This window comes from Canis lupus, chromosome 20 (assembly GCF_003254725.2).
Source record: "Canis lupus dingo isolate Sandy chromosome 20, ASM325472v2, whole genome shotgun sequence".
Classification (NCBI taxonomy): Eukaryota; Metazoa; Chordata; class Mammalia; order Carnivora; family Canidae; genus Canis; species Canis lupus.
Window position 1 is genome coordinate 48,653,853 of NC_064262.1, and position 27,962 is coordinate 48,681,814.

The following is a 27,962-nucleotide window of genomic DNA, read 5'->3' on the forward strand; positions in this document are numbered from 1 at the left end:
TGGGACACAGTTGGGGCCATGGGTGCCCTCAACAGGCAGAACCCAGGGGTGCCGCTCCTGGTTCCTAGGGTGATGGGAGCCAGAGTACAGGGAGGCGGGGCACTCACTTGTCCCCTACTAGTCATGTTTGCTGAGCACTTCCTGGGTGCCAGGCCCTGGATGAGGCACTGGGAAGGAAGCCAACTCTCCCCTGTGGAACTCCCTGCTTGTGCCTCCAGAGAGGTGGCAGGAGAGCAAGGGCCTGGTCAGAGGGTCCCGAGGGGCCAGGGACACAAAGCCTGACGGGGGAGCAGCCTGGGCTGCCGTCCTGCCCTGGGCTTCAGAGGCTGGGGTGACCCCAGTGCTGGTGTGGGCGAGTCAGGGGCGGGTGCAGGGGCTCACCATGGGGCGGGGGCAGTGGGTGTGTGGGACTCCCACCCGCACACACCCACAGACACACACACACCCAGACAGGCCCGACTAACGCTGGATTTGCCTTGCAGCTGAGCACATTCTAACCGAGCCCCCTTCCTCCCCTAGGTGCGCCCAACCATCGGGCAGCAGGCAGGGAGCTCCTGGCTCCTGGGCCCCCCCGGGGAGGGGGGTGCTGGGCAGACAGACCGAGCCATGGGCTTGCCCCGGGGGAGCGTGGGAGTGTGGGAGCGTGTCTGTGCCCCCACCTGCTGTCTGTGACGTTCCCCCCCCCCAGCCTCTTCCTTCTCTGCCTCTGTCTCCCCCCGGCTCTCCGAGGCCCAGGGGCTCTGCCTGTCTGCCTCTCCGTCATTCTGTGTTCCACTCTGCACCCTCTCTCTCTGTGTTGGCTTTTTCTGGGACATGAGGGCTTGGGGGAACCCAGCTGGACTCTAGCAAGGCCAGCACAGAAAGGGAAGGAGTTCAGCATGTTCTCTCAGCGGGGGCACCCAGGCCCCTGGAGCCACTGAACCCCCTCCCCCTGGGCCCCTGGTTCTCACAGGAGGGCAGCAGGTGGGTTGTGCGGTGGGGGGGACCCACGTGGCTCTTCCACCCTCATCACTCCCTCCCTGGTGCTCCCCTAGGCAGAGCCCACCTTCCAGCTGGAGCCCCCCGCCACCCCCAACACCCACTGCACTGAGGGCGCCCCCCCCAGGGCGCTGTCCCCTGCCTGTCTGTACACCCCACCCCCGTGTCTCTCTTGGTCTCTGTCCTCCGTGTGTCCCCCTCCCTGTGACTGTCTCCCCGATACCCTCCCCAGAGGAAGGGACCTGGGGGCGGGGGCTGAGCTGATGCTACGTTTGGGGTTGGGGAGCCAGGATGAGGAAAGAAAGGAAAAGGGGGCATGTTGCCAGATAAGAAACGAAAGCAATTTAATCTTTTTTTTTCTCTTTTTTTTCTTGCACATTTTTTTTCAATTTGTTTTCTCTCTCTCTTCCGATGCTTAAAGTAGAAGTGGAGCAGAAAGGTAAACGCACTGTTACCAATGCTAACCCCTAACTCACACTTTGTTCTTACCTGTACCATACTTATGTGACCCGCCCTCCCCTCTCGGCCCCTGTTTCTCCCCACCCCCACCCCGGGTGTCCTCCCGGTGGGGCCAGCCCTGGTGCCGCCCCGGGCAACTCCACCCTCCAGACACCTGAGGAGGCTCCTCTCTGAGCACGGGCAGGACCTTCTGTCTCTCTCTCTCTCTCTCTCTCTCTGCCTCTTTATCTCTCTCTGTCTCTCCCTGTCCCTCCTTCCTAGTCCCAGCCCTTGCGGGGGGACCTTCTCTCATACTTGTTTTGCCTCCTTCAGGAGAAGTGTGTAAGCATCCAGGGCGGGAGGGGAGGGAGGGCCCCCTCTGGCTCCTGCCTTGGGGCGGAGTGCACCGGTGAGCCGTCTTTCTCCTCTTCTTCCCCACTTTTATACCACATGTCTGGCTCAGGGGAGGTGGGGTGGAGGGGACACCTTTGTTTTCCTTTTGGGGAGCAGATTCCTTCTATCTCTCGGGCTCCTGGTGGCATAAGTTCCTTCTGGTTTGGCGTTTCCAAGGCCCAGAGCTGTTGGAGCACGGAGCACCAGTTTTCCCCACCCTCCACCCCCCTCCTTGACCAGCCGGGGGCCCAGCCCTGGGGAGGGATGCAAAGCTGTCTCCGGCCCTCCTGCCAGACTGGGGGCGAAGGGGCGGGGGGTGGGCCTCACGGCGGGGGGAGCGCGGGGTGGGGGAATGTTTTCTCTGGTTCTGTAACACTTGCGAAGCTGCAGTCAGGGTTTCTTCTGGGCTGTTTTGGTTAGAGGACCAGGGAGAGGGGGGTTGGGGGAGGTATAGGCCGGGTCTGGGGACTTCCAGGAGCACCGTAATTTCTTGCAGGGTTAACTTTCTTGCAGGGTTAACCTTGGGCGGGGATGGGGAATGAGAAAACTCCATGGTGGGTGGAGCCCCCCCCCCCATTTGGAGATAGGTGGGACAGTGGGTGGATGATCCAGCCTACCCCTGAAATTTTGGGGAAATTGACAGCTCTGAGGCTGGCCAAGGGGCAGGGCCCCTGATGAGCCTTCCTTGCAGGATCGCTCTTGCCTTGAAATTACGGTGGTCTTTGGAGCATCCCCTTCGAGGAAGGTGGGGCGGGGTCCCTCCAAGCTGCTCCCCTCCCCCTGCCCTCCCTCATCTCAGAGAGGCCTGGGCAGCCAGCCCAGGCCCCTGACCCTCACTGCCCCGCCACTCTCTCCCTCTCTCTCTCCCTGAGTCTCTCGCACCCAGCACCAGACACTCTTCTTACAGGCCCGGTGGTGGTTTGGATACTGCAGCCCTGGATCTTTTCTCTTCAAGGGGGGGAAGAGGGGAGGGAAGAGGAGGTGTTGGGAGCTTGGTGCTGGGGAGGGGTCCTTACTGTCAAAGGCCCCAGGCAGACCCTTCCTCATCTTCTCCCCCTTCCCCAGGGTAACCTCTAACCACGTTTTCCTCCTCCATACCCTTCTGACCAGGTCAGGCTCTGAGACCTCCCACCGCCCCCTCACACACACATATCTGCTCAGGGGCCACAGAACTGGCAGGGGTCCTGGCTTGGGGACAGGGAGACCGGGGCATAGAAGATAAAGGCAGAGGCCAGGTGTGCTGGGCACAGGGTGCAGGCCAACCCCTCAGGGCACTGGGGACAGGGAGATAGCGGAGCCCCAGGATGCAAGCCAGGATCCCTCTGGTTCCTGCTCACTTCTGGGCCCCAGGCTCCCCACCCCGTCCTAAAACACTGCGCTCCTGGCCGCTTTGCACACTGGGGCCCTTGGGCCTAGCTGTCCCTGATGCTGTGAGGGGAGGGCTGGATATCCCCCACCTAAGCCTGTCAAAGAGTGAGGCTGGAAGTGCGGGAATGAGGAGTGGTGCCTGTCCATGACCCTCTTGCCACTGGGGCTGACCTCCGCCAAGCCCACACCAGGTCCCAGCCCTCCCTGATCCCCTTGGGGCCAGCTGCTTTGGTGACCGGCCAAGCAGGAGCAGAGAATTCACTGCAAACCCTCACCCTGGCCTGTCTGTGGGTTCAGCTAGCGGGGAGGTGAGAGGGAAGCCCAGCCATCTTGGATGGAGGGGTATCTGGACATCCCCACTCCCAAGTCCAGGCCCCTACTGGGTCCATAAGGGGAGGCTAGGCACAGGTGGCATTGGGATGTGACGGGGCAAGGGTGGGCAGGCCAGCGGCGGCCAACGAGATGCAGTTGAGGTTTTCCTCCTTTTCAGGGAATGGGGGGGTGGGGCGGGGCCCCCCACCTTTCTGACATCAGCGCTGCCTTGGTCCCTCCTCCCGAGCCGGGGATGGTTGCAGGTAAATCGGGGTCCGGGGCAGGGGAGGTGGGGGGGCCTGGCTGGGGCGGGCTGGGTCTTTATCCTAGCTCCTGGTTCCCTCCCTTGCCCCCTCTGAGCTGGACCTGGGACTGCCCCCCCGAGGGACCCTCAGTCGGGCCTGGGCCTTGGAGTGAATTCTCTGCTCACCCCTCTCTCCTCGCCAGCACTAACCCTTTCTTCCCAGGTGGTCTCCAGCGTGCCTCCCTTGGAGCCAGGACCTCGCCGAGGCCCCCCACCTTGTCTCTCTTCCCTCCACGCAGCTCTCCTCCCCCAATCCCCAACTCTCCCGGGGAGCCCTCTCCTTTCCCATGTCCCCCAATTTCCCCCCACCCCTGTGTACCAGTGTCAGTGTCTGCTGCTGAACAGACCCCATGAGAGACCTTGCCGGCTGGGGGCAGGGCTGGGCACCCTCAGAGGGGCTGGACTTTTCCAGAGACCCTCCCTCACCTGCTGATTGCATGGGTACTGGGTATAGGAGGGCCACAGGCTGCATCAGGGACCTTGAGTGCCTCCTCCACCCTGGAATAGGGGGGCACTCCTGACAACCCATAGTGGGTACGGAAACATCACTCTACCTTGCAATTTTTGCAGGGGGAGGGGGGAGGAAACAAATGTGCCACAAACCTGTGTCCTGGTGTTGTTGGTGAAATATGGGACCCTCAACTGTAGGTCTTCCATAGAGGGCTGTGACAGATGGCAAAGGAGCAGGGCACTGAGTCCCTGGAGCCTCAAAGCCATGAGTGGCAGCAGTGAGGAGATCTTTCCGCCCCCACTTAAGGCACATGAGGAAGTCTGGGAGGGCTATTGCCAAACCCTTTATCCCCAGCCTGTGGGGTCTCTAGCAGCCAGGGAAGGAAAGAGGGGCACCACCTCCCCACCCCCACTAACCCTGCTCTTAATGGCCTCCAGGGTTGACATCTCCAGGGAGAGGGGCAGCTGGGCAGGGCAGGGGTCCCAGCCCGGAAACCCCCTTCCCATCACCAGCCCTACCAAGCAACCGTGACTGCAGCAGCAGGAGGGGACAGCCTGGCTACCCCAGGCCGCGTGACCAACTTGCCTCTCTCTCTCCCCCTCCCCTGCCTCTGCTCCTCCTCTCCCCATGTCCTCCCCGCCCACCCACCCGCCCGGCCCAGTCTTCGTGTGCCCAGGGACCCTGCAGAAGGTGCTGGAGCCCACTTCCACACACGAGTCGGAACACCAGTCTGGCGCATGGTGCAAGGACCCGCTGCAGGCAGGCGACCGTATCTACGTCATGCCCTGGATCCCGTACCGCACGGACACGCTGACTGAGTACGCCTCGTGGGAGGACTACGTGGCCGCACGCCACACCACCACCTACCGCCTGCCCAACCGCGTGGATGGCACGGGCTTTGTGGTCTACGACGGTGCGGTCTTCTACAACAAGGAGCGCACACGCAACATCGTCAAGTACGATCTGCGCACACGCATCAAGAGCGGGGAGACGGTCATCAACACGGCCAACTACCACGACACTTCGCCCTACCGCTGGGGCGGCAAGACGGACATCGACCTGGCTGTGGATGAGAACGGGCTGTGGGTCATCTACGCCACCGAGGGCAACAACGGGCGCCTGGTGGTGAGCCAGCTCAACCCCTACACGCTGCGCTTCGAGGGCACGTGGGAGACGGGCTACGACAAGCGCTCAGCGTCCAACGCCTTCATGGTGTGCGGAGTCCTGTATGTGCTGCGCTCAGTGTATGTGGACGACGACAGCGAGGCGGCTGGCAACCGCGTGGACTACGCCTTCAACACCAATGCCAACCGTGAGGAGCCCGTCAGCCTGGCCTTCCCCAACCCCTACCAGTTTGTCTCCTCCGTGGACTACAACCCTCGCGACAACCAGCTCTACGTCTGGAACAACTATTTTGTGGTGCGCTACAGCCTGGAGTTCGGGCCGCCCGACCCCAGTGCCGGTAGGGATGGCTCCCCACAACTCCACCTCCTGGGCCCCCGGGGTGCCAGTGGGGAGGCATGCTGTGCACCCAGAGCTGGGATCTGGAGGACAGAGGCTTGCAGCGTGGGACAGAGGCTGGGCTAAGCATTTCACAGTTAACCTGTTTGGCTGTCACAGTTTATGAGGCAGGGAGCACTACTGCTGTTTTACAGGTGAAGAAACTGCAACCCTGGGAGGGCCAGGGAGGGGAGAGGTTAGGTTAGTTCTTAGACAACCTGGACCCAGGACTCTGCACTCCTGACTGCTAGGTTCCACCGCCCCTCTCCGGGGCCTGTGCACTTCTAGCCCTGGAGCCCTCAGCCAGAACCCAGGTGGAAGCCCCGTGTCAGTGAAACAACAAAGCCGAGCCGCCAGTATTGAGCGTGAGCGTCCCTCTGCAGTCTCTGTTCGCCCTCTCAGCTACCCTCGGCCAGCTCTGAGCAGCCCCAGGGCGCTAAGGAGCCTGACCCCATCCAACCTCATTTACATAATGGGGAACTAAGGCCTGCACAGGGAAGGGACTTGGCCAGGTTATAGGGACCAAAGTGAGAGTAGAATGAGGACAGGAGGTGGCTGTCCACTCCCCTTCCTGGCCTGTTCTCTTTGGTTACTCTCAGACCTCAGGCTACACTCAAGTGAATTTTATTGCTTTTTGATGCTTTAGATGGTCTTGGGGGCAGAGAGAAGCCAGGGGAGATCTCTCAGACCCAGTGGGGACCAGCAAATCCTCCCACATTGGGAAAGATGCTAGAATGCCAGGGACCCCATGCCTGGGCACACCATGGCAAGGCCCTGAGCATGGTGACCCTGTCTTGTATACCCTCTTCCCTTCCAGGCCCAGCCACTTCCCCGCCTCTCAGCACGACCACCACAGCCCGACCCACACCCCTTACCAGCACGGCCTCGCCCGCAGCCACCACTCCGCTCCGCCGAGTGCCCCTCACCACACACCCTGTGGGTGCCATCAACCAGCTGGGACCTGACCTGCCTCCAGCCACAGCCCCAGCTCCCAGCACCCGGCGGCCCCCAGCCCCCAATCTGCACGTGTCCCCAGAACTCTTCTGTGAACCTCGAGAGGTGCGGCGGGTCCAATGGCCAGCCACTCAGCAGGGCATGCTGGTTGAGAGGCCCTGCCCCAAGGGGACCCGAGGTGAGTACAGAGGCTGCTGTCACCTCACTGTGGCTGGCTTGGGGAGTGGCTAAACCTGGTCTGGCCAGGGAACATCCCACCACTCAGTTTAGCCCATCTCCTCTGCCAGTGTGGGGGCTTTCTGAGGGCAGGGGTTGTGCCTGACATCTGCAGCTGTGTTCTCAGAGCCCAGCAGAGCTCTCAGGGCACAGGAGCAGCTCAATGAGTCCCCCTGCCCTGTCCTCTCTTGCAGTGCCAGGCAGACTATGAAGGGAGCCCACAGGAAGTGACCTGGGCTCCCAGCCTCAGGCTGAGATGGAATAGGCCCCCGGTCAGCCAGTGGCCCTACAGAGAGCAGCTGAAGTGCCAGAGGGGGTGGGGCCAGGCCTTGTGCTCCAGGTGGAATGATCCAAGGGGAGGGTTTGAAGAGGCTTAAGGGAGAAGGGGCTTCCAAGATGGACTTTGCTAGAAAGTTCCATTTCTGGTAGGCAAAGAAGGAAGAGGAGCCAAGAGGGGGAGCTTAGAAGTGAGGGGTAGCTCATGTCACCTCAGAGTGACACCTCTCTTGACTGTCCGGCCCTCTTCATGTCTGGTCTTCCGTGTTTCCTTCATCTCTCTCTTCACCTGCCTGTTCCCCTCTCTGTCATCTTTCCCTGCTGTGGCCCCTTTTTCTCTCCTTCCCTGTGGCTCCCTTCTCTGTTCCTGTCTGTCCCTGCAGGAATTGCCTCCTTCCAGTGTCTACCAGCCCTGGGGCTCTGGAACCCCCGGGGCCCTGACCTCAGCAACTGCACCTCCCCCTGGGTCAACCAGGTGGCCCAGAAGGTACCAGCAGCAGCTGTCCCTCCCAGATTGGCACAATTGCTTGCACACTGGGCCCTGGGTGGCCGGGCACAAGGCACTCTCGGGGCAGTAGAGCAATTGGGGAGACAGACGGGCAGGTCTGGGAGCCAGGACTGTGTGGGTCCCCTCCCTAGCCTTCAAGAGAAACAGAGATGGATGGGGAGGGAGAAGGGGTCAGAGAGATGGATGGGAAGGGGCCAAACAGCCTGGGAATGTGAAAAGAGAGCATGTGGGAAGGAAGATGGTCTCTGAGATAGCAGGGGGTCCTTCCTCCCACCTCATGCAGATCAAGAGTGGGGAGAATGCAGCCAACATTGCCAGTGAGCTGGCCCGTCACACCCGAGGCTCCATCTATGCGGGTGATGTGTCCTCTTCTGTGAAGCTGATGGAGCAGCTGCTGGATATTCTGGATGCCCAGCTACAGGCCTTGCGGCCCATTGAGCGCGAGTCAGCTGGCAAGAACTACAACAAGGTGGGGCACGGCAGTAGGACCAGCAGGGTTGGGGGGCACTGCCCTTGGGGCTCAGGAAGAGTCCGGCCTGGTACCTCCAGGCTAGGCTGCAAAGCCAGGCGGTCAGAGAGGAGAAGACTGATCCTAGGCACACTGGATCTTCCAGAGCTGCCCTGGACGGTCTTTGGGGTTGGCGTCCCTTAGGAACAGGTCTTGTTCAGGGCCCAGCCCTGGTGTGGTGGCAGCTGCAGAAGAGCACGCTCGGGGCCCTGACAGCACCTCCATTTCTTTTCCCAGATGCACAAGCGGGAGAGAACTTGCAAAGACTACATCAAGGTGAGGCCCAGAGGGTTCCTGCTGGCCAACGAGGGGGTGAGGCAGCCCTCATCACTTGGGCACGCCCCAGGCGGCACTGGGGATGGAGACTGAGAGGAGAGTATGCAGAATCAGTCCAGCCCAGGGAACTGGAGGATGTGGGGGGAATCACAGTGTCACCCCTCGCCTGTGCAGGCTGTGGTAGAGACAGTGGACAACCTCCTGCGGCCAGAAGCTCTGGAGTCCTGGAAGGACATGAATGCCACAGAGCAGGTGCACACAGCCACCATGCTCTTGGATGTCCTGGAGGAGGGTGCCTTCCTGCTGGCCGACAATGTCAGGGAGCCTGCCCGCTTCCTGGCTGCCAAACAGAATGTGGGTGAGTGCTGCGGTCATGCCCACGGCAAGTTCAGGTGTTGATCTTTTTTATTGCCCCCTTAGCTGTTTGAGAGAGAAATCTCAACTGAGCACTTGCATGAGTGGGAGGAGAGGGAGAGAATCTCAAGCAGATTCCATGCTGATCACAGAGCCTGATGCAGGGCTCAGTCTCAAAACCCTGAGATCATGATGAGGTGCAAATCTTGAACTGTGGGGCCTGCCAGCCAGAGATGCCCTAGCCTCGGGCCTCTTGCCATGGCTGGGCCCCTGGACTGGGGACAGGCCCCAACCACATCTGTCCTGCCATCCCCTGTCCCCACAGTCCTGGAAGTGACAGTCCTCAACACAGAGGGCCAAGTGCAGGAGCTGGTATTCCCCCAGGAATACCCGAGCGAGAACTCCATCCAGCTGTCCGCCAATACCATCAAGCAGAACAGCCGCAACGGTCAGTGTCCAAGCCCCGGGCTGGCATCCCTGCTTCACATATGAAGAACATTCATTCTTAAATTGTATTGGGTTGAAGAATCCAAGAAAAGGGTAGGACCCAACAAGAGTTGTTCTCCACTCAAGCTACTGTAACATTTCAGGGGATTTGTGGGGCATCCCCAAAACCCCAGAACGTAGGACACTTTGTAGTTTGCAGGGTTTACTCCTGTGCAATGGCAGTCGATTCCCATAGCTCAGGGAGATCTGTCCCATTTGAGACTAAGGTTCAGAGATGTAGGGGATCTGCTGAAGGTCACACAGCAAGTGAGGTGGGGGCTGGAGATGCAGTCCCTATGTCCCTGGCATACTGCCTGGCCATTTGGAACTGCCTACAACTAAGCTATGGTACGTAGAGGGGCTCCACAAGCCCCCCTCACCTGGGCCCATAGCCTGGCTTCAGAGGTACCGGTGGCCAGTGTGGCCGGAGGCGTGCTGGCTCAGGACTGACCACATACCCCACTGTGCCTATCCTCCCCAGGTGTGGTCAAAGTTGTCTTCATCCTGTACAACAATCTAGGCCTCTTCTTGTCCACCGAGAATGCCACAGTAAAGCTGGCAGGTGAAGCAGGTACAGGTGGCCCAGGTGGCGCCTCCCTGGTGGTGAACTCACAGGTCATCGCAGCGTCCATCAACAAGGAGTCCAGTCGCGTCTTTCTCATGGACCCTGTCATCTTCACCGTGGCCCACCTGGAGGTGAGCTGAGGTGTTCCCTCCTTCCCCCCTCGGGAGTCCCACCATCTTCCGTGTTCCCAGGCTGTATATTCTCCCTGCTGTGTGTTCATCCACCCCAAGAGCAAGTTATGACCCCTCCCTGGGGCATCAGTCCCCCAGCCCCCACCTCAACAGCTTGGGCCATTTGTTCCCAGAGATCCTAGACTGTCATCTGGAGCCCCAGGCACTTTTCTCATGCTTGTCACCATCCCCATAGCTGGGTGTGGGGGCTGGAACGGGACTCCCTGGATCTGACTGCCCGGCCACCACCACACAACAGGCCAAGAACCACTTCAATGCTAACTGCTCCTTCTGGAACTACTCGGAGCGTTCCATGCTGGGCTACTGGTCAACCCAGGGCTGCCGCCTGGTGGAGTCCAACAAGACCCATACCACGTGTGCCTGCAGCCACCTCACCAACTTTGCCGTGCTAATGGCTCACCGTGAGATCGTAAGCTGGCCAGCGCTCCGCTCCTCTGGGCAGGCCCACTTGCTGGCCTGGCTTTGCATGGCATCATAGAGAGCGCTGCATGGGCAGTGCCAGGGAAGACCAGCTTCATGGGAATTGGGGGGTGGCACCAGTCTTGCCCGGGGCATGAGGCCACATGTCTGGTTCTTTTTTGGTCATGGTCCCAAGGCACTCTGGAGAAGCAAGTTGGTGTCACCTTTGTCATCTCTCCACAAGCCTTCCAGAGCATGAGGAAGTGAGCGTGCCACCTGCAGAAGGGTGGGGGCCAGCAAACTGGGGGGCAGAAGGCCAGATGGGCAACACTGGTGGTGCTCGTGGCCTGTGGCCCTGCCCGTCCCTAGCACCTGGCTGAGCCTGGCCATGTGCAAGGCCAGAGGTGCTGAGCGAGCTGCCCGCTCCTGTCCCCCAGTACCAAGGTCGCATCAATGAGCTGCTGCTGTCAGTCATCACCTGGGTGGGCATCGTGATCTCCCTCGTCTGCCTGGCCATCTGCATCTCTACTTTCTGCTTCTTGCGGGGGTTACAGACCGACCGCAATACCATCCACAAGAACCTGTGCATCAACCTATTTCTGGCTGAGCTGCTCTTCCTGGTCGGGATAGACAAGACACAGTATGAGGTGGGCCGGGACTCGGGCAGAGGCAGGTAGGAGAGGTGGCACTAGCCCAGGCAGCCCCTCACCTGTGGTGCCCCTCCCTGCCGCCCCCAGATTGCCTGCCCTATCTTCGCTGGCTTGCTGCACTACTTCTTCCTGGCTGCCTTCTCCTGGCTGTGCCTGGAGGGTGTGCACCTCTACCTGCTGCTGGTCGAAGTGTTTGAGAGCGAGTACTCCCGCACTAAGTACTACTACCTGGGTGGCTATTGCTTCCCAGCCCTGGTGGTAGGCATCGCGGCAGCCATCGACTACCGCAGCTATGGCACCGAGAAGGCGTGAGTGCACCCCCCTCCCCCACTCTCCAGGTCTCTCCTCCTGCCTGGCTCCCTGCTCAGCAGAATCCCTTGGGCCAGGACCCTAGGCACTGGCCTTCCTCCTCCTGAGATCGAAGGCTACAGCCTGCAGGGTCCCTGGGGGCTAGGATGGGAGGGAAGGGCTTTCCCGCCTCTGTCTCCCCAAGCCCTGCTTTCTTTATAGCTGCTGGCTCCGAGTCGACAATTACTTCATCTGGAGCTTCATTGGACCAGTCTCCTTTGTTATCGTGGTAAGTGGGAAGGTGGTACCTCTAGTTCTATATCTCCTTCCTTCACACAAGCTAGCCTTGACCCCGGAGCCCTGTCCTACTCTCCCCAAGCCCTGAGAGGGCTGGTGTGAAAACCATCGAAACGGAGCAACTAACTAAGAAGACAAGAACGCAGCGGGTCTGTAAAGCTCCAGCACCAAGGCCTGTCCATCTAGGAACTGATTTGAGCCCCTGCCTTGTGTCAGGCTACAGGCCCTGTCCTCTCGCCACTAGGAGCCACATTAACAGACAGTTGTTACCAGTCAGCAGGCACCTGAGGGCAGGTACAACAGCAGAGGAAGCCCTGAAGAAGGGGGCATTGAGGCTGAGACTTGGCCAGGAGCTCACTCTGGGAGGTGGAGGGACCCCAAGGGACCTCCCGCAGCCTAGCCTCTCTCTGTCCCTCCCCCCCAGGTGAACCTGGTGTTCCTTATGGTGACCCTGCACAAGATGATCCGGAGCTCATCTGTGCTCAAACCTGACTCCAGTCGCCTGGACAACATTAAGTGAGCACCCCTTCCCCACACCCCCGCCCGATAGCTCCATCCATACCAGGCCTGGTCTCTCCCAGGGCTTCCTAAAATGTGATGCACTCACCTCCAGTACCACAAGATGATTTTTAAGGACAAATGTGTTTTTATTGTGCTTGTTCATGTACTTAACAAGTATTAGAAAACATATTAACATATCCAATCTGTGCTTTGGGGGACATAACTGCTTAGGGTGAGGCCAAGTTAAAAAGGTAAGTCCAATTCAGTGCAATTTAAAGAGAAATGAGCAGCAAAAGGTAGTTTAAGGATCTGGAAATTCGGCCCAAGGCTGAAGGCAAATGACTGACCTTTGCAAAACCCCAAACCCCAACCTCAGGCCCAGGCTGGGTCAAAGTACCACTGTAGGTGATCCGCCCAAGGCCTGTTTCTTTGCCAACAGCATCCAGACCCCTCTGAAGAGGGACACAGCAGGGCAGAGAGGTTTGTCCACTGGCAGGGACTTTGACATCCCTGTCCTCTCTCCCCTCCCCAGATCCTGGGCCTTGGGGGCCATTGCGCTGCTTTTCCTCCTGGGCCTCACCTGGGCTTTTGGCCTGCTCTTCATCAATAAGGAGTCCGTGGTCATGGCCTATCTCTTCACCACTTTCAACGCCTTCCAGGGGGTCTTCATCTTTGTCTTTCACTGCGCCTTACAAAAGAAGGTGAGGTCAGGAAAGGGGTCCAAGTGCCTGCCTTCTGCAGTGGAGTCTGTCTGCTGTGAGGGGAGCACGAGCTTGGAGTCAGGGAGGACTTAAGCAGGGGTAAAGAGGGTTCTGGAAAAGAGCAAGATATGACAACCTGGGGAAGCCAGAAAGCAGGGAGGATTTGGGGAGCTGGGAGAGCAGGGTTGTGGTAGCAGAGGACCAACCCCCCACCCACCCACCTATGATATGGGGGCACCAGTCAGGTGTGTGGGAAGGAGAGAACTGAGTATCACCCAGACAGAAGGCTTCCACTTCAATAGTTACGAGATAAACTGTAAGTTTTATGGTGATAAAGTTTCCTTTTTAGCCTCCTTACTGGAGCCCACAAGCTCACACAACCCTACCCAGGCCCCACTTCCCTTTCTCCCCTTCAGCCAAAGCAGAGGAGAGCTCTGCTTTCTCTCGAACAACTAGATAAGACCATCCTCAGGGCATATTCCTGCTCCTCTCTCTACAAGGTCTCCTATCCTATTTACTTCAGATCTTTGCCGAGATGTTTCCTCAATGAGGCTTCCCGGTCTATTTAAGATCACAACCCCACCCCCAGACACACACACATCCCCACCCACCAACACTGCCTAACCCCATTCCTGGCCACATTGGTCTGCACAGCACCTGACAGCATCAGACCTACACAATGGGATCTTGTTTGTATCTACACATCTCTGTCTACCAAAATTAGTTCTCAGAGGTAGGGCTGTGTGAATGACTTGTTCTGTATCGTCCCTGGGGCCTTAACTATGCCTGGCACATAGCAGATGCTCATTAAAGACCTGTTGAGTGAATGAACAAGAAAGTGACATGGATGTAGAGAAAGGGGGATGGGCCTGAGCAAGCAGAGTGCCTGCCTGACCGGCTGGCTGTTGTGAAACAGGAAACGATGTTTCTGAGGCTTGCAGGGGCACCCACTGCCAGCTGCCTGTCCTCCTCCTCCCCCAGGTGCACAAGGAGTACAGCAAGTGCCTGCGTCACTCCTACTGCTGCATCCGCTCCCCACCCGGGGGCGCTCACGGCTCACTCAAGACCTCAGCCATGCGGAGCAACACCCGCTACTACACGGGGACCCAGGTACCTAGGCAGGGGCCAGGGCACGGAGCAGGGCTCCCTGGGGCTGAGTACTGGATCCCAGGGCCTAGGAGACAGGGCAGCGCTCAGCCAGGCCCAGCCCAGGTCTCAGAAAGATCCTGGAGGGTGGGCAGCCCAGGGGTGGGAGTCTCACATCCAGGCTGTGTCTCCAGAGCCGAATCCGGAGGATGTGGAACGACACCGTGAGGAAACAGACGGAGTCCTCCTTCATGGCAGGTGACATCAACAGCACCCCCACTCTGAACCGAGGTGAGATCACGTCCCTTTGCTCTTGGCTCTATCCCTCAGGATTCCTGGGCCAGTGTCTCTGGGCCACTTTGTGACCCCTGATGTTCTGGACAGGTACCATGGGGAACCACCTGCTGACCAACCCCGTGCTGCAGCCCCGTGGGGGCACCAGCCCCTACAACACCCTCATCGCCGAGTCAGTGGGCTTCAATCCCTCTTCGCCCCCTGTCTTCAACTCCCCAGGTAAGCGCACTCTGGTACAGGAAGATGACAACAGCCCGGGTCAGGGAGTGTGGTGGGGTCTGCATCCTGACAGTCTCTGCTTGGGGCATCCTATTACTTCCTGAATTGGAAACTGGGCTTGACTTTCCAAGCACACTCTCACTTTCTCTCTCTTCCCTCCTGGCCTGCACCAACAGGGAGCTACCGGGAACCCAGTAAGTGTGACTTGCGGGTAATATTTCCGAGGCAGAATTCAGGTGCCCCCTCCTCCCAACCCCCCGCCCCCCATACAGCTAGAGGGGTTTATGTTTGGCCCTCAGGTAGGCAATGAAGGTGAGGGTCAGAGCACAGGAAATGGAACCTGGTCACTAGGCCTCCTCACTGCTGAGATTCTGAGCCTCCCAGCTGAGAGGAGACCTAGGGGGAACTGGTGTGTGTCCCCACTTCCCACCCCCATTCCACCAACTTGATATTGGGCTGGTGTCCCCAATGCCAGTGAGGAAGAATGGGAATAGGAGATCCCAGCCCTGGGGGAAGCAGGCACCCCCTCTCCCATGTGCCCGTGCCCATGCCCTTGTGGCTTCCCAGCCTCCTCCTGAGCCAGCCCTCTTTTGTCGGCAGAGCACCCTCTAGGAGGCCGGGAAGCCTGCGGCATGGACACATTGCCCCTCAACGGCAACTTCAACAACAGTTACTCCTTGCGAAGTGGAGATTTCCCTCCAGGGGACGGAGCCTCTGAGCCACCCCGAGGCCGGAACCTGGCCGATGCTGCTGCTTTCGAGAAGATGATCATCTCAGAGCTGGTACACAACAACCTGCGGGGCAGCAGCAGTGGGGCCAAGGGCCCCCCACCACCCGAACCCCCTGTGCCACCTGTGCCAGGGGGCGGTGGGGAGGAAGAAGCAGGCGGGCCCGGGGGTGCTGACCGGGCAGAGATCGAACTTCTCTACAAGGCCCTGGAGGAGCCGCTGCTGCTGCCCCGGGCCCAGTCGGTGCTGTACCAGAGTGATCTGGATGAGTCGGAGAGCTGCACTGCGGAGGATGGGGCCACTAGCCGGCCCCTCTCCTCCCCTCCAGGCCGGGACTCCCTCTATGCCAGCGGGGCCAACCTGCGGGACTCGCCCTCCTACCCGGACAGCAGCCCCGAGGGGCCCAGTGAGGCCCTGCCCCCACCCCCACCTGCACCCCCAGGCCCCCCTGAAATCTACTACACCTCGCGCCCACCAGCCCTAGTGGCCCGGAACCCCCTGCAGGGCTACTATCAGGTGCGGCGGCCCAGCCACGAGGGCTACCTGGCGGCCCCGGGCCTTGAGGGGCCAGGGCCCGATGGGGATGGGCAGATGCAGCTGGTCACCAGTCTCTGAGGGACCTCATGGACCAGGGGCTGGTGGCCCAGGCCGGGGAGGGAACCCTGGGTGGGGCTCTGGTGGGAGAGGGAGACTCATGGAAGCAGTGGCTGGTGGGCCACTCTCTCCAGGTGCCCGTCAGCCGTGGGCCCTCTAGGCCCCTCAGGAGCTCTGCCGTGGGGGCCTGTGGTGCAGGGTTCACAGACAGGGTTTCCTACCAGCCACATGCACCAGCTCGATTTGGGGGGAAGTGCAGTAAGGAGAAGCCAAGAGGTCCCCCAAGGGAGTAAGGAAGGAGAAATTGGATGGGTGCAGCCCACTCTTTACTTACCCCCCTCTCCCCCACTTTCCTGACCCCTGGAGGGAAATGAGGGCTTTGGTTTCCCTGGGCCAAGGGCCCTACTGAGTGGAACCTGTCAGCTGCTCCTCTCTCTGCAGCTGGAAGTGCTGCCAGCTACAACAGGAAGGAGCAGTGGGAGCAGACAGACAGGTCCTCCTGGAAGACAGTTCCCTGCTCCTGGAGACTGGGGCCTCTGGCCCAAGAGAAAGCCCCAGGGCAAGAGGAATGGGCGGTTGTGGCTGCTGGTTTAAAGGTGGAACTTTCTTTGAAGCTCCTTCCCTCTGCTCTTCGTCCTTGCCTCCCTAGCAAGCCTGCCCATCAGCCTCCTCAAGTGCACCCAGTGACCCCCTCCCTTGGGGTGACTCCTGATGAAGCACAACTCCCCACAGGGCCCCCAGCCCACAGGGGTGGCCATATCTGGGCAGTTCCCAGTCCTGTGGGCTCGGCTATCTGGGGAGCAGATTTTGGGTCTGGATATCCCTGGGGAGTGGGTCCTGGGCTTGGATCTTTCCCTAGGGGGCCATCTTACCCCTTCCTCTCTTCTCCTCCTCCTCCCCCATTGCTGTAAATATTTCAACGAAATGGAAAAGAAAAAAAAAGACAAAAAAAAAAAAAGAAAGAAAGAAAATCTCATCACTTGAAGCCACCGGGAGCCTGTGGCCAGCCAGCTCGGGGCTTTCTCCGGAGCAGAGTGGCGCCGCTGGGCCCTGGCAGCCAGGACTTCTCTGTGTTTGTGTGCATCCCCAGCCGGGGTGGGCGGGCCGCCAGAGCAGCTTTTTACAATCCAGAGACAGAAAACAAAATCTAGAAGCAACAGCGAAACAAAGAACCTGTTTCCTTCCCGGCACCGTTTCTGTCGCCTCTTTCCCTGCTCCGCCTGTTCCCTGGCATCAGTCAGCCCTCCTGGGGCGCGTACCTCACTGCCTGCCCCAGGACTGGGGCCTGTCTCCCCCCTCCCCTCCCCACTGGCCCAGGGGAGGCACCCTCACACCCAAAGATGCTTTTGCCAAGATGGCTGCGCTGTTCCTTTGAGTTCCTGCTTCTTGTATATTGCTTCTGGGACTCTGGGCTGAGGAAGAAGGGACTCCCCACCTAGAGCAGGTGATGGGGAAAGGGAAGTGAAGGCAGCATGTGGTGGTTGTGACGGGGAGGCGGGAGGTGGTGAAGTTGTCTCTCTTTGGGCAGGGGGCCCCCAAAGGTGAGTGATCACCTTCCCTACCCTACACCCTCCTGTGGGGGAGGCAAAGCCAGGTACCAGGGCCTGCAGTCAGGACAACCTTGTACCGGGGGCTCTACCCCAAACCTTAGACTCCGGAAGCTCTGGGCTGGGGATGTCTCCTGAGTACCTCTTCCAGCACCCACCTCTCCAGCCTCTCACCCTGGCTTCCCACCCCACCCTCCAGCTCTTTGAGAGTAGAGTAGTCCCATTGCCACAGTAGCCCAGCCCTGCCATTGCCATTCTCCCAGGGGTGGCTGTCCACCTCTACTCTGACCCCTTCTTGTCTCTTTTGCCCCTCCCTCTTTTCTCACAAGTGCCATGAGTTTTCAAACATCTTCGGGTCTCAGCCTGCTGCTGCCATAAACTTCTTTGGGTTAAGGGGGGCGGGCTCTAGGGAGGAACTGGGGGGAAGGGACAGGTAGGTGGCTGGAGGAACCCTTTTTGCTGCTAGAAAGCCCCTCCCTTCTAGGGAGCTGGGGCTGGCTTGTCCCCATCAGTTAGGGGAGAAGGGGTCAGACCAAAGATGGTGGTTTGTCCCATGTAGGGAGACAGGTGTGGGGAGAAGGCAGGGTGGGGTCCCATCTCTGGCTTTTTCAAGTAGGAAGGCTTAACCTCTTTCAGCTGAAGACCATGGGTTAGTCTGGATGGGGAAGAGAAACAAGGACAGGGAGTCTTGCTCAGAATTCTGTGGCCTTCCTTGGCGTCACTAGACCAGGAACTCCACTGTAGGAAGAGGCAGCCAGGGGTCTGTGAAGAGCTGGCGAGAGGAGGGACGATGGAGTTGGCCCGGCATAGTCCAGGTAGAGCCAGAGGCTGCCTCTGACACCAGCAAAAGGGCAAGGAGAGCAGGCTTGGTGGGAGAGTTCTCTGGGGGGACTGGAGGCATCCGAGGAATCTGCTTCCTTGTCCCTGACCAGCCCTCCTATCTCTCCAGACACTGACAATCAAAGGGAGAGAGGGTGGGGCAGGTCCCTAGGTTCCCATTCTGGCCAAAATCACCAACGTGGATTCCCAGGCCTCAAAGCTGCATGGCAGGGCCCCCTGGTGGGGTTGGACACCACTGCAGCCTAGTGCAAAGCCACCCCAAGAGCCCAGGTGTCCCCTCACCCCGACCAGACCTGGTGCCTTGACACCCCACCCCAGCTGGGACGGTATAGAGAAGGAAGGGTCTTGGTTTCCTCTCCTACTCCCTTCCTTGGGCTCCTGAATTCATTTGCTTTTAAATCTAATATTTTTCTCAGTCTTTTTTTTGGGGGGGGGGTGTTTTTGTTTGGTTTCCCTTGCCTTCCCTTTCTGTCTCCACCTCTTTCCCTGTGTTTTTCTCACTGTGTTCCTCTTCTTTCACCCGCGATTTCTCTGTGTCCATTTGGGCCTCCTCCCCTCTCTCCCATGCCCCCCAGTCCCTCCTTGGTCTCCTTTTCGATATGCCAAACCAATTTTGGGTCGAGTGCATTTAACGAGAACAAAACAAAAGGCTCATAACAAGAACGTTTCAGAAAAAAACAAAGTTTTAAAAAAATTGTTGAGTCAAAAAAAGAATCAAACAATAAAGAAATTAAGATTTCTTGGAATAACAAGAGTGGTGTGACTCACTGGGGGGTAAGAAATGGGTGAGTGGACCTGCTCGAAGTATCCCCATGAAGCTGACATAGCAAGGAACCTGCACTGCAGCATTTTGAACCATGGCAGAGGCCTGATGAATCACAGAATCGTTAATGTTTGCAGAGAGCTTTATAAGTTTCTAGGCCTGGCTGAGCACTTCAGGTGCAGTTTCTCTTTGAATTCTCATAAATGTTCTAGGATGGAGGTTATGAGATATCCATTTTCTAGATGAGGAAACTGGCTTACCGTGCCTACATGCATGCCCAAGTCTCCCTGGGCCAGGCCACTGTCATGTCGAGTCTCAGAGAAGCCCTTCAAGCTGTATTTAGAGCAGAGCACAGCACAGTAACTGTATGCTGTGCCTGTCTCATTCCAACTCCCTGACTCCCACACGCGGCTAGAATGGTGCATTTTCAAACATGACAAGGTGGAACTGCATCATGTGTATTTCACATTCTCAAATATAGCTGCCAGTGCTGAGAGAGAGGAATGACTACTCAAACAGTGTAAGCATCTCTCTCCATGCTTCTCTGCCTTCAACATCTGCATCCTGAATGCCATATTCTCCTAATTATCTTTCCACTTCTCCAGCCACTCCTTCCCAGTCTCTGCAGCTGGCTTCCTTCTCATCTCTCCACTTCTCAACACTGGTGAGCCCAGCTACCTAGACTCACTCCCTGGGAGATCTCAGCCTTGCAGCATGGTTTTATTTCTTTTATTTATTTTTTGCAGCATGGTTTTAAATAACTATAAACTGATGACTCCCAAATAGCTCCAGCCTGAACGTTCTACCCTCAAGTTCCAAATTCATACATATCAACTACCCACTCCACATCTCCCCCTGGGTGTCTGGTAGGACTTCAAACTTAACCTGTCCAAACCTGTCCCCCCAGCTCCTCCCATAAGCTCCCTAACCTCAATTAATGGCAAGTCTATCTGATGATTCCAGAATAAAACCCTGAGGTTCCCTTGTACTTATATCATTGTTCAACCCCCATCTAATCCGATAGTGAATGCAACAGTAGTTCTAACTCAAAAAATATCCATAGTAAACTAGTTCTTACCACCTTGGTTCAAGCCACTGTTGTCTCACCAAGACTGCTGCAACAGTCCCCAACTAGTTCCCTTTGTCTTTCAGGCTTTTCTCAAAACAGATTCGGAATGATCTTGATAAATATCTTGTCCTTCCTCTACTCAAAACTCTCCAATATACTCCCCTCTTGCCCAAAGGCCAAGGTCAGCCCAACAGCCTACAATGACCTATAACACTCTACATCAATCTCATCCCCATGGCTCTCCTCCTTCCCTCTACTCTAGCCACAGTGGGTTCCTCACTATACACAAACGTGCAACAGCACCTGCCTCAGAGCCTTTGCACTGACCATTCCATAGCGTTCATTTATTCTTCTGCAGGGCTTATGAAAATCAGAGCTTCCCAGGCCCCTCCATTTAAATTGCAATTGGCCCCTCCAGAATTCTCTACCCCACACATCTTGCTTTGTCTCCCATAGCACTCCTATCTAGCAAACTAAGGAATTTTTGGCTTTTTTATTATCTGCCTTCCCGACTAGACTGTAATATAGAATGTTTTTTTTCACTACTGTTCCCCAGTGTCCAGCACAGCATCAGACACATAGTAAGTGATCAATAAGTATTTGTTAAAGGATGAAAATATGAAATGAGCAGAAGACCCAGAATGAGTCTGAAACAGGAGTTACAAATGATGGGAACTATGAATCTGCCACTTCCTCCACTGCTCTCAGTTCCAATGTGCCCCTCACAGTGCAGTGCTAAGGTTTAATTTAGCATAGTCCTGAAACCTAAGTTCAATATTTTAGCTGGTACCCAACCCAAGAAAAGGCAACCTGTTCCTATGCTGGAAGAGAAGCTGATTCTCTGGACTTACTGAGAGATACTCTGTGGGCAAGTTTTGGGGACTTCAAAGGATAATAAATTTAACTATATATGATTTTTAACTTCATGCTCTAATTTTTTTTAAAGATTTTATTTATTTTTTTATGAGAGACACACAGAGAGACAGAGGCAGAGACATGGGCAGAGGGGAGAAGCAGGCTCCAAGCAGGGAGCCCAATGTGGGACTCGATCCTGGGTCTCCAGGATCACACCCTAGGCGGAAGGCAGGTGCTAAACTGTGAGTCACCCAGGTGTCTTTCATGCTCTGATTTTGAAATCAAATCTCTGTATGAGATTCTACAACATGACCTCTATATCCTTTACTCTCGCCAGCACTGCACACGTCCTTCTCTGCTAGCACAATCTAAATCTGTTGTGTCGGATGCCTAGGACCCTTGGGTGGTTGCTAGTGGCACACGTACATACCTGGGGCAATCACTTGCATGTGCCCAGGAACAGTAACATGAGATTAATCACTTAAAGTTCTTTCCTACATTTCATCTCATTTAATTATCACAAGGTATGTATTATTATCCCTATTTATCAAATGAGGAAACTGAAGTTAGAGCAACTAACTGACTTCCTCAACAAAATTACTAAGCAGTTCAAAGGATCTGCATCTTGTAGATGCTTTCCATGCCCCAATTTAATCCTTTCAATGATGCGACGAGGCAGTGTTAGCCCCATTTTATGGCTGTAAAAGCTGAAACTCAGAAAGGTTAGAGAATGTCCACACATTCACTCAGCTAATGAGAGTGCTGAGCCAGGCCTCCATCCTGGTCTTCTGATCCCAGGGGTTGCTTCTAGGGATGTCTGTATTCAGCTGCAATTGCCCATTCCCCATCACTGTTCACCCATCCCACGCGGCACACAATAAAGGAGGCTGACAATCTGGCTCCCCACACCAAAGGAGATGCCCACTAACCATGCCACACCCCAACAGTCCCCATGCAGCTAGTAGTAGGACTGTTCAGAGTGGGAAGGCCTTAATGCATAACAGAAGATTCGCTTTATTTTTTTTAAAAAAGCTTTTATTTATTTATTCATTCATTCATTCATTCATTCATGAGACACAGAGAGGCAGAGACATAGGCAGAGGGAGAAGCAGGCAATCTGTGGGGAGCCTGATGCAGGACTTGATCCCAGGACCCCAGATCATGACCTGAGCCAAAGGCAGATGCTCAACCACTAAGCCACCCAGTTGCCCCAGAAGATTTTCTTTAGACTCTCAAAAGACTAAAGGCACTGGGGACCTCTGTCCTTTAGAAAACCTCCTCCCTGCCACAACCTCCTGGGAAGGTCTGGGGGAGCCAGGCTGAGGTTAGTCCTCCATCCCCACAATATCCACCAGCTTATTTTGCTCTTCTCTTACCCCTTCAAACCAGTCATGGAAACCAGCAGTGATGATAGGCCCCTGCTGGGTTCTTCCTCCCCCATTTATATCATGTTCACTTCATTAGGATTCTCCTACCAAAACCCTTGCAACTGCTACTCTTTTCTATCTGTCCTGCCCCTTGTCTCCCACAGCCCTCCACCTCCATCTAAGTGATCCCACCCTCTCACACCTGAAGCCCTCATTGTATTCCAACCAGTCCTCTCCTGGGAATCATTCCTAAGGAATCACACATGCACATGATGACTTATAAGCAAGAAGGTTCACTGTGATCAGGCTTCTGCAAGTGAAACACAATGAATAAAATTTCAGCATAGAAAATCATTACACAAATCATGCACACATCAACAGAATGCATGTAGCCATTAAAAACAATGACGCAGCGCAGTCTGGGTGGCTCAGTGGTTTAGCGCCGCCTTCAGTCCAGGGGTGATCCTGGAGACCCGGGATCAAGTCCCACATCGGGCTCCCTGCACGGAGCCTGCTTCTCCCTCTGCCTGTGTCTCTGCCTCTCTCTGTCTCTGTGTCTCTCATGAATAAATAAATAAAACCTTTTTTTTTGGGGATCCCTGGGTGGCGCAGCGGTTTGGCGCCTGCCTTTGGCCCAGGGCGCGATCCAGGAGACCCTGGATCGAATCCCACGTCGGGCTCCCGGTGCATGGAGCCTGTTTCTCCCTCTGCCTGTGTCTCTGCCTCTCTCTCTCTCTGTGTGACTATCATAAATAAATAAATAAATAAATAAATAAATTGAAAAAAAAAAAAAACCTTTTTTTTTTTTAAAGATTTTATTTATTCATGAGATACAGAGAGAGAGAGATAGAGAGAGGCAGAGACACAGGCAGGCTCCATGCAGGGAACCTGATGCAGGACTTGATCCTAGGTCTCCAGGATCATGCTCTGGCCTGAAGGCGGCGCTAAACCACTGAGCCACCCAGGCTGCCCAATAAATAAAATCTTAAAAATATATAAAAAATAAAAACAATGATGCAGAAGAACATTAAATGACATGGAAACATATTCATAAAAAGACTGTGCAAAATGTTAGACCATAAAGACAAGGTAAAGTATGACCCCACCTTTTTAAAATGACATATATGCAAAAAAGTGTATATACTGTCATAGAACACTGTTTGCATATGTGTGCATGTTGCCTATGTATGTGTGCATATTGTGGAAGTAATAAAGTGAAACCTCACTTAAAATGGAGTCAAGAGGCCAGAAGGGGGAGCTCGCATACCCCAACACTAGTAGTCCTTTGCAGACCCAAGAGGAAGAGAGACACCTTGCAAGTGAATGCTACTTTACTCCCCCAGCAGGAGGAAGATTTTTCTCCCCCATTCCCCAACAACTCTCGCCACTGCACAGCAGCCCACGAGAGACAGACAACTCAGCCAATAAAAAGCCACCGTACCTGAAGTTCCCAGTTCACTCCAACGGACTTTGGTTTAACAGCCTTTCCAATTTCCTTTTCTCTATAAAAGAGTATACCTCTCCTTTGTTCTCTAGAATTGCCTCTGGTTACGGTTTTGTCACAGCTTGCAAGTTCCAAAATGCAATTCTCTTAAACCCACTTTTGCTGCTAAAACTGGTAGTTTTATTTTTAAGGTGAACATTACATATGTGCATATACACACACACACACATAGAATATGCAGAATATAAAGCTACACATCAGAATATTAACAGTGGATAACTTTTACTCTCTTGCAATTCTCTATTTTAAAAAGATTTCTTTAAGCCTATCACTTTATTTTTACTTATTTATTTTTAAAGAGAGAATGGGAGGGGGGCAGAGGGAGAATCTTAGACTGTGCTGAGCACGGAGTCTAACACAGGTCTCAATTTCCCAACCTGAGATCATGACCTGAAATCAAGAGTCAGAAGCTTAACTGACTGAGCCACCCAGGCGTCCCCCATATAGTATTGTTGTAATAGATAGAAGTATTTGTGTGTCCTACTTTCTGTGGAATAACAAAAACCAAGAATAACTGATACCTCTGAAAAAAAGCACCAGGTGTTAGAACTAGCCTTACAAAGATTGGTTCTAATGTGGTAATATTTAAGAAAATGTGGTGTTATTAGGCAGCCCTGGTGGCTCAGTGGTTTAGCGCGGCCGTCAGCCCAGGGCATGATCCTGGAGACCAGGGAACGAGTCCCACATCGGGCTCCCTGCATGGAGCCTGCTTCTCCCTCTGCCTGTGTCTCTGCAAATAAATAAATAAAATCCTTTAAAAAAAAAAAAAGAAAAAGAAAATGTGGTGTTGGTATAGGAAGAGACAAGCCCACAGAAGAGACCTGTGACTGGATGGAAACTTGCTCTAGACAGAGGTTACAAATCACTAGGCTAAGGATGGATTCATCCAAAGGCTCTCAAGAGTTTTGGTCTTGGTATTCCTTTACCCTCTTAAATTTAATGGGCAGTGTTTGGGGTGACTAGGTAGTGCACAGAGGATTTGGGGGGACAGGAAAAACACTCTTAAGACTATAATGAGGGCAGCCCAGGTGGCTCAGCGGTTTAGCGCCACGTTCAGCCCAGGGCCTGATCCTGGAGTCCCGGGATCGAGTCCCACGTTGGGCTCCCTGCATGGAGCCTGCTTCTCCCTCTGCCTGTGTCTCTGCCCCTCTCTCTCTCTCTGTCTCATGAATAAATAAAATCTTAAAAAAAAAAGAAAGACTATAATGATGGTCGTCTGTCATCCATTTATCCAAATCCATAGAGTGTACAATACTAAGAGTGAACCCTAATGTAAACTACAGGGACTTTGGGTGATAATGATGTAGGTTCATCAACTATAACAAATAGACCACTCCAGTGGGGGATGTCAACTGGTAGGGGAGACTACACATGAGGGAAGGCAGGGCAGGGGGCATATGGAAAAGCTCTGTACCTTACTCTCAGTTTTCCTGTGAACTTGAAATTGCTCTTTAAAAAAAAACAACAACAACAAAAAACAAACAAGCAAAAAGGGGCACCTGGATGGCTCAGTGGTTGAGCACAGGCTGTGATCCTGGCATTCTGGGATCAAGTCCCACATCAGGCTTCCCACAGGGTGCCTGCCTCTCCCTCTGACTATGTCTCTGCCTCTGTCTCTCATGAATAAATAAATAAAATCTTAAAAAAAAAAAAAGAAAAAAATTAACTCTTAAAAAAATTAATGAGGACTCTAAAGAGCTGTTCAAAGGGACAGGGATTTTATCTATGTATATTTACTAAATTAGAAATTAAAACTGGTGGAACGCCTGGGTAGCTCAGTGGTTAAGTGTCTGCCTTGGGCTCAGGGCATGATCCTGGAGTCCCGAGATCAAGTCCTGAATAGGGCTCCCTGCACGGAGACTGCTTCTCCCTCTGTCTGTGTCTCTACCTCTCTCTCTGCCTCTCTGTGCCTCTCATGAATAAATAAATGAAATCTGGGCAACCCCGGTGGCCCAGCGGTTTAGCGCCACCTTCCAACCACAGCGTGACCCTGGAGACCCGGATCGAATCCCACATCGGGTTCCCTGCATAGAGCCTGCTTCTCCCTCTGTGTCTCTGCCTCTCTCTCTCTCTGTACCTCTCATGAATAAATAAATAAAATCCTTAAAAAAAATAAAAATAAATTAAATCTTTGGCAGCCCAGGTGGCTAAATGGTTTAGCGCGGCCTTTGGCCCAGGGCGTGATCCTGGAGACCCAGGATTGAGTCCTATGTAGGGCTCCCTGCATGGAGCCTGCTTTTCCCTCTGCCTGTCTCTCTCTCTCTCTCTCTCTCCATGTGTATCTTATGAATAAATAACATATTTTAAAAATAAATAAATAAAATCTTTAAAAAAAGAAATTAAAACTGGCAATTTTAAATATTTAAATTAGCTAATACATCAGATGTTAACATAAATAACCTATCTTGTGAGAATAACTATACATTTTTAAAAACAAAGTAGTGAGGTACACCTGGGTGGCTCAGTTGGTTAAAGCATCTGACTCTTGATTTCAGCTCAGGTTGTGGTCTCAGGGTCATGGGACTGAGTCTTGCGCGGGGTCAGCCGTGCTCGGTGCAGAATCTGCTCGGGATTCTCTCCCTTTCCCTACGTCCCTCCCCAAAGCCTGCTCACACGCAAACATGCTCTCTTAAAATTTTTTTATGAAAAAATTAAAAAAAAAAAAAACAAAAAACAAAGTAGGGGGGCAGCCCTGGTGGTCCAGAGGTTTAGCACTGCCTTCAGCCCGGTGTGTGATCCTGGAGACCCAGGATCAAGTCCCACATCGGACTCCCTGCATGGAGCCTGCTTTTCTCTCTGCCTGTCTGTGTCATGAATAAATAAAGTCTTTAAAAAAAAAAGAAAAGAAAAAAGAAACCAAAGTAGTGAAAAGAATGGCTTGTACATTTTGTAAAGCTCCTATTATCTGGCTTAATCAAAGAGACCTGGATTCTCACACAGGCTTCTGCAATCAATCTGTTGCAATATGCTGTCTTGATTGAAGTACATGAAGAAAATCCAGCCTCAACAGATACATAACTGGAGGAGGGAGAAGTGCTATAGCCTTTCAGCTATCTGGAGATATTCTACTTTGTTACTTATAGCAAAACTCAAAAAGTAGTAGTATGTTCAAGTTAGTTATAATATGGAATATGAAACTGTATCAGTGAACTTCTCACACTGGTTTATACTGAACCCCACCGTCTATTGGAAAATACTGACCTACTGAATTACTACATTTCACTATACAATATTTTTTAAATCTTCTTTGTTAATATCACCACTGATCTCATCAGAAAAATCTTTCACTATTGAGTTGTCAGGCTAATGGTGAAGAAAAGTTTTCCCAAAGACTATTTGGCTTTAAAGCTCGAATTTTATCAATTGGCAAGAAACCATCAGTTGTCCTCGAAGTGATCAGCTCACTTCTTTCATTTCTGAGAAAACATCTGCCAAATACCCTGATTAACTGCAGTCTATCATTCTTTCAAGTAAAACGGTGTTCCATGAAAAAAAGTTACTAATTTCACTTCAACTTAAACAACTGTACAAGTGCATTACCTCAACTACCATCACTCTTCAGCAAGCAGAAGTGCTGTATGCAAACTTCCCATTTCACCACAATGAATATTAGACTTCCTCACAGGGCTGTTTTAACACAGGTTATTACTTTTCACTGCTTCTTCAAGGACACTCAAGTGAAATTATTTGAACACTGAATGTGTAGCAACAGTGAGGAATACAATGACAACTACTACTACTGTTTGGGGACACTGCATTGCTTCCTGCTAAGGCACCAGCAGTTTTACCCAACCACTGCTTTTGTACCAGTAGGACACAGGACAACACAGCGCACATGAGAAATTCAAGTAACACTTTAGAATTATTATGAAAATAGTTTATCTCCTGAATCCGCAGGGGATCACATTTTGAAAACCACTGAACTACTCAATAAAAAAACCAGGGATAAAAAAAAAAAAAAAAAAAAAAAAAAAAAACCAGGGACAACTGGTTTCTGTCTGGAAAAAAACTAAATCACAGTCCTACTTCACATCAGAAACAAAAATAAATTCCAGGTAGATTTTTTTAAAAAGCTAACTATTGGGACGCCTGGGTGGCTCAGTGGTTGAGTGTCTGCCTTCAGCTCAGGGCATGACCCCGGGATCTGGGATCAAGTCCCATATCGGGCTCCTTGCACACAGC

At 54.1% G+C, this 27,962-nt stretch overlaps 1 protein-coding gene across 5 annotated transcripts in view; it reads left to right on the plus strand.

Moving 5' to 3' along the window:
- The window catches only part of ADGRL1 (adhesion G protein-coupled receptor L1), a 65,492-nt gene extending 46,518 nt beyond the window's left edge, over positions 1-18,974 (plus strand). For 2 of the 5 annotated variants that reach the window (XM_035703568.2, XM_025457779.3), the window contains exons 5-24: positions 1,400-1,417; positions 4,906-5,706; positions 6,562-6,876; positions 7,574-7,677; positions 7,982-8,167; positions 8,444-8,482; positions 8,657-8,840; positions 9,162-9,284; positions 9,804-10,018; positions 10,317-10,487; positions 10,915-11,124; positions 11,215-11,435; positions 11,638-11,704; positions 12,137-12,228; positions 12,746-12,914; positions 13,896-14,024; positions 14,195-14,291; positions 14,385-14,513; positions 14,690-14,707; positions 15,114-18,974. In XM_035703568.2, the coding sequence (XP_035559461.1) occupies positions 1,400-1,417; positions 4,906-5,706; positions 6,562-6,876; positions 7,574-7,677; positions 7,982-8,167; positions 8,444-8,482; positions 8,657-8,840; positions 9,162-9,284; positions 9,804-10,018; positions 10,317-10,487; positions 10,915-11,124; positions 11,215-11,435; positions 11,638-11,704; positions 12,137-12,228; positions 12,746-12,914; positions 13,896-14,024; positions 14,195-14,291; positions 14,385-14,513; positions 14,690-14,707; positions 15,114-15,856 (4,031 nt within the window). In that variant the 3' untranslated portion in view covers positions 15,857-18,974. The remainder of the gene's footprint in view (positions 1-1,399; positions 1,418-4,905; positions 5,707-6,561; positions 6,877-7,573; positions 7,678-7,981; positions 8,168-8,443; positions 8,483-8,656; positions 8,841-9,161; positions 9,285-9,803; positions 10,019-10,316; positions 10,488-10,914; positions 11,125-11,214; positions 11,436-11,637; positions 11,705-12,136; positions 12,229-12,745; positions 12,915-13,895; positions 14,025-14,194; positions 14,292-14,384; positions 14,514-14,689; positions 14,708-15,113) is intronic. The other 3 variants (XM_025457780.3, XM_025457782.3, XM_025457781.3) reach the window with 3 other exon arrangements.
- The last annotated feature ends 8,988 nt before the right edge of the window (positions 18,975-27,962 follow it).